We start from the raw sequence: 19,584 nt of genomic DNA, 5'->3' as shown, positions 1-19,584 counted from the left end.
TTCCAACAAATATATTCATTCACTGCCAAGGCATTATTTTTCAATTTTTGCCTCATTCCTGTTCTCTGCACTGTTTAAAACAAGCAGTCATTCTAAACCTTTGTGTAGTGTCCCAGTATTGCTGATTATCCAGTTTCCCATGAATCTAAACCATGATATAGAAGCCTGCCTTTTTACTGATATCATATGTAGTTAACAAGTCCTTACCCATATCATCTGCCTTTTTCTCTTGGATAGGCCTAGGTTTCTTTCTAAAATCTAGATCTGACGTGCAGGGGAACTGAAAAAGTTTCAGATTTTATTTCCAAATGTGCCATTTGCTTTACATACATGCTGAATTATATAAATTATTCGGTGGTCTGTTCCACAGTTTGCTGTTTGTCTGTGCTTTTAGGAAGCTTGTGCTAAGCTTCCAATAGCAGAACTAGAAAGACTGGACAGTCCCCTCTGCCAGGGAAAAGTCTTGGTTTCATCCGCCATGTTGTAGTCTATATAAGCTTTGGTTATTTTTACTGTAGTACTAAGTAAATAATTACTTAATTCATGTTTTCTCATCTCAGGGAATGGAAATAGATGTGAAGGAAGCACGCTTGATTAATGTGGTAAATACATTAAGCCTGACATGCATCATCCTAAAACATGTCCATTAAGCCTGACATATTTGAGCAAGCTCATTAACGTTAAAGAACCCTCAAAACCTGGAGGCAGATTAGGTGAGGTCTGTAATGAATTACTGAGATAAATGTAACGGAATAAGTGACAGAGGAAAGATGGTGAACAAATTGATCTGCATTACAGCCTTTGCATTCAGTAAAGAGAGGTGATCCACATCACTGTGGAGAGGCAAAGGGATAATCCAGAAGTTGTTTAAATGTCAGGCAAATCCTTGGATGCCTCTAATGCATTTAATGAAGAAGAACATTCAACTGATAAAATGTCTTTTGACCGCAAAAGAAATCTCTCTTGTCATGAAGCCTCAATGCCTGAGAAAACAACTTACCGCTGTCAGTGTTAATTCCTTTCATCAGGCCATTGTTAGAAGTTGAGAAGAACCATTTAGCAATCATCACTGATACAGGACTTGATTCATTCATTTTCACATGATCACATAAAGTAAAAATGTTTGTTTTATCTTCTCCATCATCACCCAGTAAAGCTGTGGAATATCTAGAAGTCTCTACAAGTGAGTGTGAGGTCCATAAAAGCCCTAAAACAATACCAGCTATCAGAGAATAACTTTCCAGTATAAGTCTCTTACTTGGAATCTACATACTGTAAAATGTTATGGTTTGACACAAGTGGTGATAAGGTATTAGATTTTTCATGAATCCCATAGGCATGAGCAGTGGTGTAAGAATACATGCATTTATTTGTACTTCGATAACTAAGCTATTTTCTAACACCCTATCTGCATTTGAAGCCTGAGAGGCAGCTATTAAATCCACAGTGAGCTGAAGTAGCTGAAATAAGACATCATTAAGGGGAAACCTTGTTTAATAGCCACTAAGCTCTGCAATTACAACTAGAGCAACTACTTTGTGTGTAGCAGCATACCCCCTAGAAGCACATCGGTTGGAAGGGCACTAGAGATCTCTAGTCCAGCCTCTTTCTGCTCAGGGACTTCACTGGTTTGGCTCTGAGTATTTTCAGATTTGTGGTTCTAAATCTGTCCGTGGCTGACGCACCATTTCTTTGGGAGGTTTTACACAATAGTTATCAGTCCTATGTTCTTATGCTGCAGTATTCTTGTTATTGATAATGTGGAGTGGTCATGCTGTTGGGTGGCCTTCCATGTCATGCAGAGAAGCATTTTGCGGTGCCTCATTTCCTAGCCCAGGGCTTGTTCGTCAGAAGCAAGTCATACGCTTGTGCATAGAGTTGATTAAATATCCTCTCCTTCTGAGTTGCTTCTGGACATTTATTAGTGTGTGGTCTTTGAGCAAGACTACAGAATGTGAACAGGCTAATCTGCAGACTGAAACAGCATTATGTTGGTTTGGTCCCATAGGAATGGGACAAATGTTGTCTGCTGTACTTCACTCTTTTGGCACTTAGAGGGATTGGTTTTGAAATGATGGTCTGAATGAGTCTATGATAATAGATTGAAACTTTCTGTGTATTTTTTTTAATTGCTATTTATGTAGCTTGAAGATGATGGAGAGCCTTTCCAATACATATCAATAATAAGAAACTAACATCCTTTAGTGTCTACTAATTTTTGTCAGCTTACCTTCTTCACAGCCTGGCAAAGACAGATTGTTTCTTTGTACTTTAACAGGTAGCACACATAGCACTTGTCTAATTGCCAGTTGTTCTGCAGTGCTGCTGCAGCCCACTGTCTAGCTTGTCTTCCTTCTGAGGAGAGTATTCATATTTTGAATCAACACTTTCTTATTAGCCACAATGATTTTCGGCTAATTTCATTCTTTTGTCATTACAATTATTCACCCAGGAGTGCTATATTTTGTCACAAGAATGAGTAGAAGTGTGGCTCTTTGTGTATTGAATATAGGATGCAATCTAATTATTATTCAAGATACCGAGAATCTGCTGGTCTCATTCAGACAATTAAAAGAATGGTCAGATTCTTCAGCTCTGAAGTTAATGCTGCTGTGTTGATTTTCACTGTTTTACAGTCTGCCCCGACTCATATTTGTTTTTGTCACTCAAATCAGGCCTGTACCTGATTATCGTGCTTAGTACACATTGCTGGTATGCTGATATTCTCTATGCTGCTTTGAGTCCCTCTGTTTGAAACGTTTCTGTTTTACATAATTTTTGCTTCTGGCGAGGGCTGTCGGCAGCCATGTGTGTATGGAGCTTCACTCATGCATTTCCTATTAACTCTAATTCGTATACCTGAAATACAACAAAGCAAACAGAAAAGCATTTTGTGTGAGTTTGTGTTCAGTTACTTTAAAAGTTTGTTTTGAATGGACCCATACAGACTCTGTGGGCCTGTTCTGAAAATGAATTTAGGAGGATTTCTGAGAAAAATGTGTCAGCATATGTCTATCTAAATTTGCTCTGGGGATGGGATACCAGTTCCTGATTTGATGCTATCTTTTCTATTTTTGTGGAGTGCAGGAAACTTTGATTTGTACCTTAATTCAGAGGCCTGAACTGTTGACATTTGATTAGCCAACATGGCATATCATAAAAATAAAGGCTTTTCAGAAAGAAACCATCATGATAGAGATGCAGTGTGTTGTGTTCCCCCCCTCCCCCCAAAAAAATAAATGGAGTTCCTGAAGAAAAATTCTGTTCATTCTGGCTTTAAGTCATATGGTTTCTCACCAGCTCCTGCCTCCATGCAGCTGCTTTAACTGTGATTCAGCTATTTTGGAAGAGCTGTACTTGAGTATTGAAGGTAGAAATTGTAGCTTACCTAAAAGTCGCTCAGAGCTCTCCGTGTTGTTAATGAGTTTTCACATCATTAATTAAGAAGTAAAATTAGTCTGTTTCAGGTTTGCAGGTATATATCTGAGTGTTTATTGCCAGTTCCCTTAAGTAAAGCCATCTGCAGGGCAGAACTAGAAAAAAAAATATTTAAAGCCTCATTTAATATTCACATGGCTTCAATTTCAGCTTTGTTTTCTACTAATAAACAAAAAGCAGTTGCTTCTAAAATAAACAAAATAAATATCATATGTTCTCCTTTGCATTTGCAAACCCCAGAGCTTCCTGGGCACTTATTAATTAGTCTGTATTTACCAGGGAGAGCATTTATGGCTAAGCACTGTCACTAGCCCTGTGAGTTGGGAGCAGAAAATCAAAGAAAGTGTTTCAAGGTGGGTGAAACTGAGATCCAGTTTATAAAAGCTATTTAAGAGCAGGCAAATCAGTGATTCCACCCCTTTGTCCTTAAGGGCTTCAAATGCACCAGTCAGTGAACACAGACCATCAGTGGAACAGACAAATAATACCAGCAGCAAATTCACTCTTGGGCACTGTGTGCAGTCTGTTTATCTGGGATGCTAAGTGTGACCTCGACTCTTTTGTAACTGTGGACTAATGGAGTTGTTCCCAAACTAAAATAAGCTTAGCTACCTCTGATAGCAAATAGCAAAAATAATGATCGTAATGCTTCCTAGAAGTCTTCGGCAGCTTAGTTTCTGAGCAGCTTCCAAAATAGCTAGTGGCCGAATTGATTTGGGTATTCCTACACAAGCATTGTTCATTGAAGCAATTGCAGGGTGGTTATATACTGGTTGCAAAAGTCCTAGGATCTTTATTATTATGGTATCATTCTTTAACAGGGAGGTGTTATTAGCTCGCAGTATTAATACAGAGAACTGAAGCATAAAGAGGGAAAGAGATAGGCCTGTTGTTACATAAAGAAGGCATGGCTGAGGCAGCCCACAGTCAGTGCCTAGGTAAATTACGAACTCTCCTTTTTAGGTTCTGCTATTTTGTACATACAATAGGATGGGTCTCTTACTAGACATCAAGAAATGAAGGAGAGCATCCATCCATGCCTTGAATGAGCAGTCCCCAATAAGGTGTTACTTAGTGAGCAATTACTGGTTTCCAACCTTTGCATTTCAAGGTACTGAGGAAAAAACATTCATGGAGAAGCCATATTTCTGCCATTCTGCAGACCCATTGTTTATCTTAGATTCACTCCTTGCATCAGATATGAGGACTTTTCTGACTTGCTCATCTATCAGGATTTCTTAAAGACAGTTGCAAATTTATAAGTCAGATTGGCAAGTACGGATTTAAAATCAAAGAGACATACAGCCATAAAGGAAGCATGATGGCTTCCCAAAATTTCTAGGCTGGCCTCATTGGCCACCAGGTTGCAATTGAGCTCCAGTTAATTACCTTTTTCACAGAGCTTAAAGTTGCTCTTCACATGAATGAGAAGTTGGATTTTATTCTAAAGGTTCCAAAGTCCTTCCTAAAGGACTAAAATCATATCTATCTCTAATGTCTTGTCTACTGTGAAAAGTGAAAAGATTTTTAGGAAGTACCAGTGTAGTACAGAGAGATTATTCCAGCAGTCATCAACTGTAGGACATCCCCAGGTGGAGAATGCATGTAGACCTGTGTATTTAATAGACTCTGACAGATGTGGAATACAAAATTTCAAGCATTATCCAGGTTTTTTCCAGTTCATTTATTTTCTGTAACAACCCTGTTGCTTGCCACCAGTCTTTCCAAGTATGCGAGGAAGGGATCTAAATGCTGGAGGGAGATTGGAGGTGGTTCTTGCAAAAATTAAATACTGAAAAATCCACAGGAAACTGTCAGAATGGAGAACAGGGTCGTTGGCAGGTTTGTTGGTCAGCTGAGTTTTGACTTATTTGGGGGGGTGTTGAATTGAAATAGGGCAGCAATTACATATTTCAAGTTAGGAAATACATTTTGGAGGTTATGGTCAACTGTGAAGACAACTGTCAAACTGCTGGACAGATGACATATTGAAGTTAGCAATTTCTGCAAAAAAAGGAAAAAAAAAAAAAAAAAGGTTGGCTAGGAAGAAGCAGAAGAAGAAATACTGAACAAGTTGGTAAAGTCTGTATTTTTGTGGGCTTTTTTCCTCATTATTTTTATTGTAAATACGTGTAAACTCTAATAATCCCATATTTAAGCAGATATTAATTTTCGTTCAGGTTCAGTTGCAGACTCATCATTTAAAAACACACTGCACAGTCCTCCTCCCATTAACTGCTCCTTAGTGTGTATTATTCCATTTCACCAATGCAGTGCCTATGGGAATATCAGGGCTATGATATTTTTTACCTAGGATAGTCTTAGAGGGATTTTCAGTTTTACATACTGGTTATGCTTCGTATCCAGATAGAAAACATTAACGCATTCATCTTTGACTAATTGGATCAAATGATGATGTAAGCCCAAAAGGAATAATTTGCTTGAAATTGACACTGATTTGGCAGAAATACATTCTTTTTTTTTTTCTTTTTTTTTTTTTTTCTTTTTTCTTTTTTTTTTTTTTTTTTTTTTTTTTGTGGATGCTTTAGCATTGCAGATGAAGAGAAGGATGTGCAAATAAAGAGATCTGTTTTGCCATCTGTAGTTTAAGTTCTTCCTGCCAATGCCACATGTAGCTTAAAGATGTTTATTAACTGATCAAGCAGTTCTGCACAGACCTACTTACATTTGAGATATTATTATGAAAAAAAAGAATGTATTAATTAATAATTTGGCATGTTTCAAAATAGTAGAAAAATGATAATCCCTTTGTCTTTCAGGGGAAAAAAAAATTACATGTTCACCGATTACTCTTGTCAGCTTAATAGAAAATCTTGGTCTATCTAAAGAAAGACAATTGTTAGGATTTCTGTCTTCCTTTACTGATGGGATTAGCATCCTTTCATTCTGAGTGTTGTAGATACTCCTTGCAGAAAGCCCACTTGATGTTATATATCTCTCAAAGCCTTCTTTCAAGGCTTAAGGGTACTTCTGAAAACAGCTTGCTAGAAATTTCCCAGTGAAACTGTACTTGATACAGAGCTATTTTTGACTGATATTTTTTGACTTGAAAATGTCTGCTTTCCGTGGAAGATTCTGGTTCCTACTCAAATGTTTCAGCTGAAATTTATGTCAATCGTGTAGTTTTGTAGCCAAAACTTGAAAACTTCTGTGAGGAAAATATCAAACCAGCTGTAGCAGTGAGCACATAGGGGAATTTCACACCTTTCCTGAGGTGAGATGATGCTTTGGTAGAAAATAAGTCCCTTTGCTACTAGCCTGATAGAGAAAGCCTGATTTAAGCAGAACAATCTGAGACCTTATTTTATTTTATTTTATTTTATTTTATTTTATTTTATTTTATTTTATTTTATTATTTTATTTTATTTTATTTTATTTTAGGTATCTAAAATGTAGTTGCCCTGCTTGTTGCTGTTTGCTTTTAATATTAAGATAAATTGGCCGTCACAGTTAGTAACATACACACTTCTTCAGCTTTACTACCTTCAAACACAAACTTAGTTTGTGCCAGTCACTTGAAGTAGAAATAATGTGCTTGCAGTAATTGTGTCTGGTATCCATCAGTACATTTTAATTGTAACGTCCTGGTCCCAAGTGACAGGGAATGGCTTGGGTTATCAGATCATTGGTTTTAGGATGTTCCTATCTGTGGTGCTTCCAATTTACTCCATGTCTGTTCTGAAGAGCTCTGCCTTTCCAACATAACCAGTGCTGTATGGATGTTTTCCTTCTGGTCAAGAAGAAACTACTGGAAGTCCTTTCTTATTTTATATTTTTCTTTGCTTAGTAAGTGATAATTGTTAGCTGGAGCACTGCCTGTCCAAGAGCTGAAAAATATCTCCAAATTTCTCAGTATTAGGACACTGCAGAGGAAAAAATAATGAATATGACTTGACATAGGACTGCTAACTACAACAGACTTAAATAACAAATGAGGATATCATAAAAAAAAATCAATACTCAGGAATATAGAAGGTAGAGATAGAGAAGATGTATTGGGTCATATTCCGCATCTCCTGCTAGAGTACAGTTGTTCACTGCAGTATGTCTTTTGTTCAGCATAGCCTTAAATTATTCAAGCAAAAGAAATACTTCTGCTTCCTTTGGGAGTATCTGCCACACACTGCAGATCTCACTGTCAAGGGATGTTTCCAGGTGTGTAACCTAATGTATGCCCATTTTCCAGCTGTTAGTGCTGTTCTCTCTCTGAACTTTATGCCTCTCAGAAGAACTGTGGTTTCTTCACTATTGTCTGCTCCTTACACGAACAGATCTGTGGGAATGAACAGAAAATGCTAGGGCAGGTGGTGTGACATCCTTGTAATGTTTGCTGGAAGGCTGTGCACAGCCACTGCTTCCAAACCAAGTCCTTGGCATGGTGTTGTGAAATGTGCACTTAGGCAAAGTGGGATGTGCTGAACCAGAGTGTGACAAGGCAAACCTTCTGTCCAATTTCTTGAGAAAGCTTTGAGAAACCAACAGCTTTGGGAAATTCATAAGTCTTCTTTAAGAATTCACATTTGGATGAACATCTCTCTGCAGGTCTTCAAAGTAAGTCATTTAAAAATAGCCACGCTCACTTTCCAGAACATCCCCCTCCTATTCGTTGTCACATCCTAAGTCTGCAGCAGGCCAGTCTCAGCATATTGATGTGTGCTGGTCTCACTGCACCTGAAAATGGTTATTTCATTGTTTTCAGTTAAATAAATACCTTGTGTTGAAAGCATGCAAATAACAGATAGCAGCATACTCACAATATTCAAAATGTTTTACTTTCCTTGAAACCTTGCCTTGAAGATACCTTGTTCTCCCATAGTCCCTTTCACTGTCTTTAAGAGCCATCCACTTGTTTTGCTCAACCCCATCACAGAATTTTCCTGTGCCTTAGAGTCTTGCTGCCAGATGAGGACACTGGACAGTGGGATTGGAACCTTCCCACTCCCCGACTCAGGGAACCGGTCTGCGGGACGACACATGTCTAAGCAGGAAACAGAAGCCCTCACACCATCTGAGCAAGTTCTTCTTTCAGCTCCTTCAGTAAAAGCCAAAACTCTTGAGCGAGAAGTGCCTTCAACATCTATGAGTCAGGAGTCTGTGGAAAGCATAATTAGTCACTCAACATCTGATCCAGCCATGACTACCAAAGGTATACGACCTTTTCAAAGTCGCCTTCCAGAGCCAGATTCCTCAGGTAAAATGTCAATTACACTGAAAATCACATTATTTTTATCCTGATGTCTGTTTAGATTAGCAGAAGTCCTATAATAATGACGATTGATAACAGAAATGTTAAATGCAGAGCAGAAAATACTGCTTTTATGAATGCGTGAGGTTAACAAGTTTGTGACCTGAGCCATATGGGAATTTGTTTACACACAATGCTTATCTGTAACCGAGGAAGAAAAATGTGTTAAGTACTTAAATCTTTTTCTCAAGAAACAGTACTTGAAAAAAAAACCACATGCCAGCCTTGGAATTTGAACTGAATAAGAATACAGATGTTCAGCAGTGTTCAGGAACAGACTTTATAGCACAATACAAAGAATAGCTATGTTGTGACACAGAAAAGACATATCCACAAAGACTTGCTTTTGAAGCTGTATTCAGACAAAATATTCATTTGGCCTCAATGCATAAATTCTGAATATATGACCTGGGCCTCAAAGGAACTCTTATTTTTTTTACTACATGATACAAATATATTTATTTATATCAATGTAAACTACCTCACTTTAACTCATCTACCAAGTATGTGTTTACGATGGACTATAAAAGGAAAGCTGACAAAGGAATGAACAGACTTACAGTCCAGCAAACCATCAACACATAAGTTTATATTAGCACATAGTTCCATTGAACTCAGTGCAGTCCCTTACAAATGCACACTAACCATGTTTGTATATTTTGAATGCATTTGAGTAACTAATATATAGGCCAGTCATTGCATATAGCATTTATTTTGTAATACAATTTTTCACAGTCAGTGCAATAGACACAGAAAAAAACTCACTAATAGTAATTGACTTCATGGAGAAGAGTGTGTTTTGTGTTTTGTTTTGTTTTGTTGTTACCTTGATCAAATGCAGTGTCATTGGCATTATACTTGTTCGCACTGTGTCAACAAACATATTTGCCCCTGTAAAACTTGTGAGTGCTTAACTTCCATGAGTCCATATTGTATCTATGAGTGAGATTCTGTGTAATTAACATGGAAGGTTAAATATGAAGTTTAAACTTGGTTTAAGTTGGTCAAATATGTGTTCTGCTATTGAGCTGATGTATATTGAGCCTAGGAGGAAAGAAGTCTCTTTTATATGTTCATCGGATACATAGCAGAAGAATTCTAATTAAATGCCTTAGAACTAGTTGATTAAGCAATATTCCCAGTGTGGTGTTGTAATGGTATAATAGGCTGCAAACACACATTGTATGCTTCATTGCAGTCTGCTCTGCTCATTTCAAATCAAAGCTAAATAAAAGATATTTTAGTATTTTTAAGTAAATGTACTGTTAATTAATGGTACAGCTAAGAAGGATTCAGAAAAGAAATCTTAGTTATAGATTATATGCTACATGCTTGAATAGCCACATGTGTGACCTCAATTCAGCAGTGTGCTATAGAGTAAACTCCATGATTAAACACTGTCATTATAACAAATTGAATAGAAACTGCAACCACTGAATTGCTTCGTAAGAAGTCAGCTGCAATAAGTTTGTTCCGATCTTAATGTTAATATTCCCTGCACCAAACTTGTGAAGTTTGTATCTTAATTAAATTGTCATGAAGAGATGTTAAAGAAGTAGTATACATGAGAGGGTAGGGTCAATTCATTCTTTACCAGAGTATTTTCAATTGATTCTTTTCCTCTCCCTTCTCTCTCTTCCAAATTTCAATTATCACTTTATTTCATATGCACCATATATCTTCTCTGATGTTCTGATTTTGCATAGTGCAAATATAGCAAATAAAAAGGGTAACTGATTGAGAGTTTCTGCTAGAAAGGTACTTCTAATTATATTTATGTTAACACCCTGTTTTCTCTCTGAGAACATAAAATTGCAAAGCAGAACGTTGCAATGCCTGGAAGAAGTTATTGTGTATTGTTTCTTATTTGAAAGAGTATATATGTCAAAACTAATGGAGGGATTTCAATCTATGCCTTCCTCTCTGGTTGTTAACTGGAGAAAGGCTCTGGATAATATTCTGCCACTGTAATTGTTAGAGTTATTCCAGTAAGAAACTAAGCATAATTTGATGTAATACAGATATGATGATTAGCCCTCAGTTTTTACTGAACTGCAGTTGAAACCCTTATGAAGATGGTGATGAGACCTACAGTTTAAATAATGCCTTTCTTAATTTAGGAATAATTAACCTTGCAAAGCAAAGTGAACAAGAACCAAGTTCTGTGACCTCTACCTCATTAGAGCTTACTGAAGAAACTGTAGAAAATAGAAAAGTTCTTTCAGATTGGAGCACCAAGAAAACTACAAAAACAAAGGTATCAGTTAAGAAATGTCATCTACTAAATAAGACATGTATTGTGGTGTAAAGAATCAGAAGTGGTGAATGTTTTTAATGCAGTGGAAAGAATAGCTAAGAAGCTAATAGCTCCATTTATTATTTTTTTTGCCCTTTGTTAGCAATCTCGTTGTTTATTAATAATACAGCACTGAAAAGCACTTTGTCCTCATGCTTTACAAATTAGGATTAATTATAACGCAGAGGCATTTTGTAGACAAGGAAATTGATGCCTTTTTACTGTGTTTTTCTTAGAGAAATTTGATCTTGTTTGTTTGTTTTCCTTTGGAAATTCAGATATGTTGTGTTCCCCCCCACGCCCCCCAGGTCTGTTTTTCCTTGTCTGTATGGCTGTGTAGTGTAGTGTGCGTGATTGAGCAGATGTGCTATGAAAGTATCGTGAAAGAGAAAGTATTCTCTTCTTACATGTTTCTGTGTGGTGATGGTTAATCTCTGCAGTCATCTGTCTGTCCTTCAGCGTTTTCATGAAAACTGCAAAAAGAACAGACAAATGTATATACATGTGGAAAAGCTACAGCTGATGGCTGTTATTCATATTCAGGAATGCTGGGCTGTCAAGGCCTGTGAAAAGCACAGGGTCAGCAGGTTAGCAAATAGCAAGAAAAACTTTCTCCAGATAGCAGGTGTTGAGGCAAGGGAGCTGTCAGACTGCTGGCTAATAGGACTTAGGTAGTAAGAGGCTGAAAACCTTTGATTGCTTACCTTTTGTGTGTGTCTGCTTTATCCATTTACTACTGACTGGAGTAGTTCACGTTTGTGTATAGTCCATGCTATGGATATTTAGGACAGAAACAGAAAGAAAAATGGTTTGTCTTGTATATTATTGGCAAACTGGCTATGAATCTTCTGTAGTGCAACACCTTTGGCTTCCAAGGCACAACGACATAAGTGTGATATTCACCCTGTCTCAGGTACAACAGGTCACTGCCAGTCCGCAGTCCATGTTAATATGGTACATGTGTTACTGGTAGTTGGTCCGTGTAGAGTCGGGTTTGGTGTGTCTGTATCTGGTATGTGAATGTGGCTTTGGCACTACAGCTGGCTTGAATTCTCCCTGCTTTATGAGCAGTGTTGGGCATATTTGGCTGCATGCAGGATTCCTCAGGCCTCGTACCCAATCCACAAGTATGTGCTTCCTACCTAAGGAACGTCCTTCAGCATCAGTCAGAGCTGCAGTGTGCATGAAAAGATGGAGAAATTGATGTCACTCTTTGAAAAATCCATGTTAAAACTCTCTTGAGTCTTGGTAGGCAATTGAGGCTACAATAGTAGGTAGCATTTGATGATGACTTACTTGAAGGATAAGTGGCTAATTAAAACAGTGAAATATGTTTTAATAGTTGAATGATCCATTCCATTGCATGAAGAATATAAAGCGTTCCACTCCTAATACCATCTTCTGCATTATTTTTGTATATTTACATCATCTGAATGATCTCAATACCCTTATTTGTGCAGGACAGAGCTCTAAGAGTGTGCACTTACTCTGCCAGCAGCAGTGACACTGAACTGGAGCCAGAGTATGGAACAAATTATTTTCGAACGGCAGAGGAGACATTAGTAGAGTTAACAAAGAGCAACAAACAAGGTAATTGAACATTTGTACATAAGGACTGTATATCTCCACTCTGACTCAGCAACAGATAATGTCCTTCACTGGAGTGTCTATTTTTTGCTTTCTAATCCCAGATCTTACTTCAGTCTTATTTCCATTAGCTTTTTACTGCTTTTTATTCTATTTGTGTATCCTTTTTTCCCCTGTCCTCTGCTGCTTTTGCTACCAGGAGCTAAACTTGTTGGCTTTTATGTATAAATCATTGCACTGTAAGTAAAAAGTCTTCTGTTACATTATTACAGAATTGTATAGGTCACTATAAAGATTCTTTCATCTTTTTACTTTTTAAATGTTATTAGCTGGTTATAATAACTCAGTGATCAAGGCCATAGCATTCCAACCTCTGTATCAAAGTGATGTTGGTTGCGATGCCACCACAACCATGCATATGCACAACTCCATATATACATTCCCATTTTCAAGTACCAAACCTTTCTGCATGATCTGGTAGCAATTCGGAATTTACTGGATTCCAGTAGATTAAAGCACCCTAAGCAAAGCTCTTGAGATAATAGTTTTCTGTGTGTTTAATAACTGCCTTGACATGCCCACCAGCTCACTGCGCTGCAAGCCACCCTGCAGTGCAGATGTGTGTGCCCTGAGAGGGAAGCAGAGTGTGGCTCATCTGCTTGCCCGCTCAGCCGGCACCGTCCCTGCCACTGATAAATTCTGTCGAGTGCAAAGGCCAGTGCAAGGTCTCAGTACCACTGAGACTCTAAGAGCTTAAGCAGTGCCTCAGTGATATAGAGGATTTGTGCTGACCCCCAGCACAGCAGTGAGCTTAACCTACCAGAGATTAGCACCTAGAGTGGATACAGTGGTGATGATTGCATTGGAAGTGCCATGGACAGTGAGATACTGTAGGCAGCACACTGAGCTCTGTAGTGTCCTCTGGGAGCCAGGCTGAAACATTTGGCATTTTCATAGAGGACCCATTTTGTGTGATTACACCACGGGCAGAGCTGAGTAGGAAGCTCAGGCTGTTTACTTAATTTACTCATGTAAGTTTGTGGTTTTAATCTGTATGAAATGTTGCAAGTAATTTACCTCAGCCAGTAAACAGGATTGCTTGCTACAGATTACATTCTCTGGTGGTTTTTTTTGTTTTGTTTTGTTTTGTTGGTTTGTTTTTTTTTTCCGAAGGAGTAGGTAAGGATTTCTTCCAGTATTGATCACAGTTTGCAAAAATAAGGATGTCCGCATGTTTAAGCAGTTGCATTGAATAACAGCAGGCTCCAAGTTTGGTGATACATAAGCAGAACTTAAAATTGCCATTCTGCATAGCAAGCCATTAATTTTGTATGCATGCCTAACCTTTGGGCCAGTGAAATAACTGAAATTCATAATTGAGGCTGAGGCAAATAGAAAACAAAATTACAAGCCATTATTGCAGAAGTATTTCTGCCACAGTCATTCTTCTTGAACAGGATTTCTGCTCTGTAAATGCAGTCCCCACATTCAGATTATTAACATTACTTCATTCCATTCTGTGTTCAAAGATCTTTGCTTCTTTATGCATGTGAGAGATATATCCTCAAAACATCCACATGAAGCTGAAGTGGGGGTTGTAGCAATCTGAGTCACAGAGAATATTACTGTATGCATAGATAGTTCTGTGTTTAATAGGTGAGTCCTCAGAACATTAATGAATTTTCCCTTGTTGCAGTATTGTAATGTTGGAGTGATTTTCGTTTTCCATTTATGTGTGGGGAATGGGAAGACTGGTAGACTGAGAGCGCAATGCAAAGGTTGTTGAAAACCAGTGATAAGAGTTTCATTGATTTGGTGGTCTTTGGAGGAGACTCCCAGTGCATTGCCCAGCATTAAAGAAAAAGTCAGCAGAATAGCTTGGAATAAGCCAAATGTTCCAGGTTCTTTCATTTCAACTATGAGAATGTTTGGATTCCAATTTCATGGAGGTTTTGTTCTGATGTGATTCTATGAGAGGCACTGGAGGCAGAGGCTCTTCTAATGCTATAGGTTACAAGATAGAATTGAAGTTTGTGTAACAAAAACTGTGAGGAAAGAGCCTAATGATCATTCAAGCTTCTCTCCCCTGTGTTTTTTCTTGAAGCTGCAGAAAATTTCTTTGGTTTTGATCTTAAGTATGAGTTTTTATCTTTGGGCTTTGGAAGCTGGGGTTGTACTCCTAATGTTCTTCTGCTACAGTAGGATATATAACAAATGAGTAGGGCCTGTTTCTTAACCTTGCTAGACTATGTTTTATACTGTTGTTTTCATTGGCTAAAAATGTGGTTACAATGAAAGAATTATCAGTAGTCCAATGGAATGACATTAAAAAGGAGCTTAGCATGTCTACCTTGTAAGGCTATTAAGAATGGAGGATGAAAATGTACAGCAAAGAAAGAAATGGAACAGTCCTTCCAAGTTAACCAAATTTTCTATATTAAAAGAAAAAATATTTTAGCCATTTCATGCTGTCTCCTTCACTCTGAGTGTTACATATGAGCAGTCCTTTCCAGATGTATCAATTGCAGAGTTAGCAGCCAGTACTGGAATTCTTTTATTACCACTGAATTCCAAATACCTTAAAATATTTAAAAAAAAATAATAAAGAAATTGTAGAATTACATGACAATTTATTTAGGCTGCATTTCATCAAGTAAATATGCCGTAATGACATTATTTTTAATATCTTTTACAGCTGAGCAGGAAAAACAGAAGCATAGAAAGTCAGTTCTGGGGAACCCGATGTCAATTTTGGACTTATATCAGCACAGTCTCTATGGCCATTTTGGAGAGGATGGACCTGAACAATTAACACATTTCAGTTTAATTGAGCAGCTGAGTGGACCTTCCGGTAAAGACAGCAAAGGCAAAGAGAGCCCAAGGGTGAGTTACTGTGATTTTTATATTGCATCTCATTTTCTTCATGGTTTTTACTTGCTTCTTGTTTCCTCTTCAATGTGTTGATTGATTACTGAAACCAGGCAGACTGAAGAACAGCATGACCTGCAGAAGAGTAAAGATCTAAATATATTTAGAATGGGATGTTACATTTTGATGCTTGTATGTTAAAGTCTTCCAAAATTGACAAGTAGAGACAGGCTAGGGATAGCATTCTGCTATTAAAAGGAGTTGATATTCAAGGCTAGCAAGAAAACACAGAATCTTTTAAGACCACTCTTTCACATCAAGTTAGCTGTTATGTGTAGCACAACATGCAGTAAATGAATGAATGACACATCTGAAGTAGCTTTGTAAAAATTTGAATGAAAACAGGCTATGGAAGTCAGCTGTCTTCTGTTCTCTGCTGAAACATGGTTGATGTGAGCTCTGAAACTCCTGTTTTGAGGGTTTTGAGCATTATTTTATTAGTGATCAGTCCTAATCTGATCAGTGGATCTTGATTGCTAAACACAAACCTTTCTCTTTTTTTCCCCTTATCTCATGTGACCCCACTTGTTATTTCTGTCACTGGAAGGGCTAACCCTGACAAAATGTAATCTCAGCATCTTTGAGAAGTACCCTCTCAGCCTGTTTTCTCACACTCCTTTCTCACTTGGTCTCTCGTTTGCTCTAACGAGGTTATTTGTTTGAAAACAGTTACCCAGCCATGGGGTTCCATTTTGCCTTCATGTTCAGGCTCTTTCCCCAGCTCTTTTTTCTTCTTTTTAAATACAGATTCTTTTGTTTCCATGTAAGATATCCACATTCTGTAGCAGAAAATAATGAAAGATCTGCAGTTGGTACCATAACAATTCAATTCCTTGAGTTATAAAGATATATATATCTTCCCAGACCCCATTTTTCAGCTTCAGAGAATGACTGTGCATTGTAACTTCAGAGGTGATTAACTCTAACCAAAGTTAGAGCCTTACAGCTTGCAGGAATCCAGGCCAAATGTGCAGAAGGAATGTGTGGCACAAACTGGCAGTGCCTTTGTTTATTCCAACTCTGCTGGCATAAAAGTCCCACTTAACTCAATATTAAATTGACTCACAAACTTCTGAAATGCATCAGCCTCATTTCCTGATCAACCAGATTTCACTGGTGAATATATTTTAGTCATAATAGAAAGAATAATTGTAAAGAATCTGGTTTCCTAGTTGGGAAGAAGAAAAGAGAGGAGAGAGAGAGAGAAGGTAGAAGAAAAAGTAGAAGAATTCTGGGATAGATGAAAGAAAATAATATGAGCACCCACTTAATTCTGTGTCTTGAGCATTTAGAAATTCATAGCTTAATTATGCAGATGAGATGAATTATGGAAGTGTGTTCATGTGTGTGTCTAAGGCATTTCTGCCCTCTCAAGGCCATTATCTTTTGTTATTAACTGAGCAGATATGGTTCCACCATAGGAAAGTTGCTCAGATCCATGTCTGTTTTTATTTTATTCTTATGCATTTCTTGTGCAGGACAAATCTCTACAGTGTACCCAGTCAGCACCAAAACTTAAACAAAACTCATTAGATTGGCCTTAGGGTCCTTGCAAAAGTCCATCATAAAGGTAGAAGGCAACGGGTATAACTCAGCACAAGCATTTTTTCATGCATTGTGGTGGGGGCCTTTTGAGAATACTTTAAAGGTCTGAACTAGCTCTCAAAACAGCATTGCCTCTCAGTGAACAGCAGAAGCTCAATAGAGCACTGGGGATTTGCCTATTAGTATTAAACTTTCCAGAATGACAAATGAGAAGCAGTGACCATGGAGAGCAGGTTGCCCTACACTCCTTGTTTGAACCAGCATGGCAAATTTATCTCAGCTGTAATTTGTCCAACCTGAGAAGATCCACTGTCTGTTTCAATTAGAACTGCATGTTCTGGAACTTTTCCCATAAGAATGGGGCACAGCAGAACCTGAGGCACTTGTGGTCAACAGCTCTGGAGAAAAAGAAAGGGAGAAATTTTGAGGTGAGAAAAATATGCAGCTTTCATACTAAATATCTGGTGTTTTGAACAATGAAATGCTTCGTGCTTTGGATTTCCTTCCCAAATAGCATTTATTAAGCCTTAAAATAAAGAAAAAATAAAAAAACCCAAAAGTGCCATGATGGACAGAATGAGTTTACTCTGCTTGTCGAAAGAGCAATGTGCTGTGTCAGTCCCTTATCCCAATTAAATTGGACTGTACAGCACCAGGGAGAGAGTGGCTTCAGCCTGGGTGCTCTAATGAGGCACTCTGGCAGGAGCTGTGCTTGCCCAGGCTGGCTGTCACTTGGGATGTCTCCTTCCCACATTCACCAGTGTTACCCCCAAACTATAGACACAAGTTTAATCAGTAAAAAGTGCCGCACGGAAGGAACTTCAGAGGAGAAATGATCTATGGGCAGTTCCTGTGGTAAGGAGACACTGAGTGGGCAGTTTGATGAATCACAAAGGCTTCCATACATTGAAAGAAGTATTTGTTGTTCCAGTTCCTTATCTGCAAAGTCTTGAAGAGCACTGTGCTTAAATTCCCTTGACTTTTCTCACCGCCAATTTGATGATACGTTTATTTTGACCTGGGAAACATATTTTGAAGCAATGTCATTCTTGTGTACACTGCAGTATTCTGGACAAGGAAAACAAATCCAGAAAACAAGATGAATTTCCCTTGCCCAGGCCTATTGTTTATTCACTTATTTTATGATCAAATGAGAACCAGTACAAGACTTTTTATTGTCTTCTTTGTTCCCTTGGAGAAATAAAGGAAATGGTCAAAGTGTTATTATTCAATCATCCTTATGATCCCAAAGCAACACAAATAATGGATTTTCTTTTCTGTCCTTAACCAACTGTTCCATACTTCTTTTCTGTAATGTGAATCATAGAATCACAGAATCGTAGAATGGCCTGGGTTGGAAGGGACATCAAGGATCATAAAGCTCGAGCCCCCCTGCCACGTGCAGGGCTGCCAACCTCCACATTTAATAGTAGGCCAGGCTGCCCAGGGCCCCATGAAAAATGGGCTTGAACACCTCCAGGGATGGGGAATCTACAGCCTCTCTGGGCAGCTGTTCCAGCACCTCATGACTCACATAATAAAGAGCTTCCCCCTGACATCCAACCTAAATCTGTCATCCTTCAACTTAAAAAAACATTTCTCCTTGTCCTGCCATTATCTGCCCTTTCAAAGAGTTACCTTCTGTTTTGTAGGCTCCCTTTAGATACTGAAAGGCTGCAGTGATGTCACCCACACCCTTTTCTTCTCCAGGCTGAACATGCCCAGTTCCCTCAGCCTGTGGATTGTTTATATTTCAAGGTATAACTTGATAAAGAAAACATCCTTTATGGAAGGGGGTGTGGTACCCATCACAGGTTTCTAAATTCTCTTGTTTTCCCTCTGTTTTCACAACATGCATGAGCATTCTAACATTTCTATCACACCTGCTGAGTTAACTGCATCAGCAATTGAACCAGCTGGCTCCAGTAGCTGAGGAGATACAACATGAAGTTATGCTGTGACTCAACATGGCAGAATTTTATTGCATTGTACAAATGACTGATGGTGATTAATGCTCAAATCACCATGTCTTGCAATTCAAGTAGATATTAGAGCATGCTGGCCAATACAAGAAAAGGAGAGATTAGAGAAATTCCTACTGTTTTGGCTGCACACACAATTGGGACTGATGTGGCGGCATTCCCAGATAAACTTGAGGGTTTTTTACAGCTGGGTAAGCTGATTGGGAGTTAATGCTGTATGGTTGTCTGATTGTGCTCACAAGCCTTCAAATGTATCATATTAAGAAAGTGGAGTATCCACAAAAGGACTCGTAACAGTAATAAGGATGTTTGGTAATTGCACACCACTTGCCATCTTCTGTGATCCCAGAGTGTTAAGCTGGGATGGATGTATCCAGCATCCCTGAATTACAGCAGCTGATAAAGCAGCCTGGACACCTCTGCTGGCTGCACTAAATAAGAGTAAGGGGAAAACAAAAGCATGAGCTTCTTCTGCTTGAGACTTGTCTCCTATGGAGATCAGTAAGTGGTGAGCTAAGGCTTGAACTGGCTGCACAGTGAGC

The 19,584-nt window shown here is 38.3% G+C and overlaps 1 protein-coding gene across 11 annotated transcripts in view; it reads left to right on the top strand.

Annotated features, from left to right (window-relative positions):
- Positions 1 to 19,584, top strand: part of NCKAP5 (NCK associated protein 5) — a 405,691-nt gene that overhangs the window by 366,034 nt on the left and 20,073 nt on the right. For 4 of the 11 annotated variants that reach the window (XM_032445915.1, XM_032445910.1, XM_032445912.1 and 1 more), the window contains exons 16-20: positions 8,330 to 8,650; positions 10,825 to 10,961; positions 12,461 to 12,590; positions 15,283 to 15,470; positions 17,387 to 17,488. In XM_032445915.1, the coding sequence (XP_032301806.1) occupies positions 8,330 to 8,650; positions 10,825 to 10,961; positions 12,461 to 12,590; positions 15,283 to 15,470; positions 17,387 to 17,488 (878 nt within the window). Of the gene's footprint in view, positions 1 to 8,329; positions 8,651 to 10,824; positions 10,962 to 12,460; positions 12,591 to 15,282; positions 15,471 to 17,386; positions 17,489 to 19,584 lie in introns of those variants that run through there. The other 7 variants (XM_032445913.1, XM_032445911.1, XM_015868897.2 and 4 more) reach the window with 6 other exon arrangements.

The sequence above is a fragment of the Coturnix japonica genome, chromosome 7 (genome assembly GCF_001577835.2).
Source record: "Coturnix japonica isolate 7356 chromosome 7, Coturnix japonica 2.1, whole genome shotgun sequence".
Taxonomy (NCBI): domain Eukaryota; kingdom Metazoa; phylum Chordata; class Aves; order Galliformes; family Phasianidae; genus Coturnix; species Coturnix japonica.
This window is presented reverse-complemented; position numbering and strand designations above follow the sequence as displayed.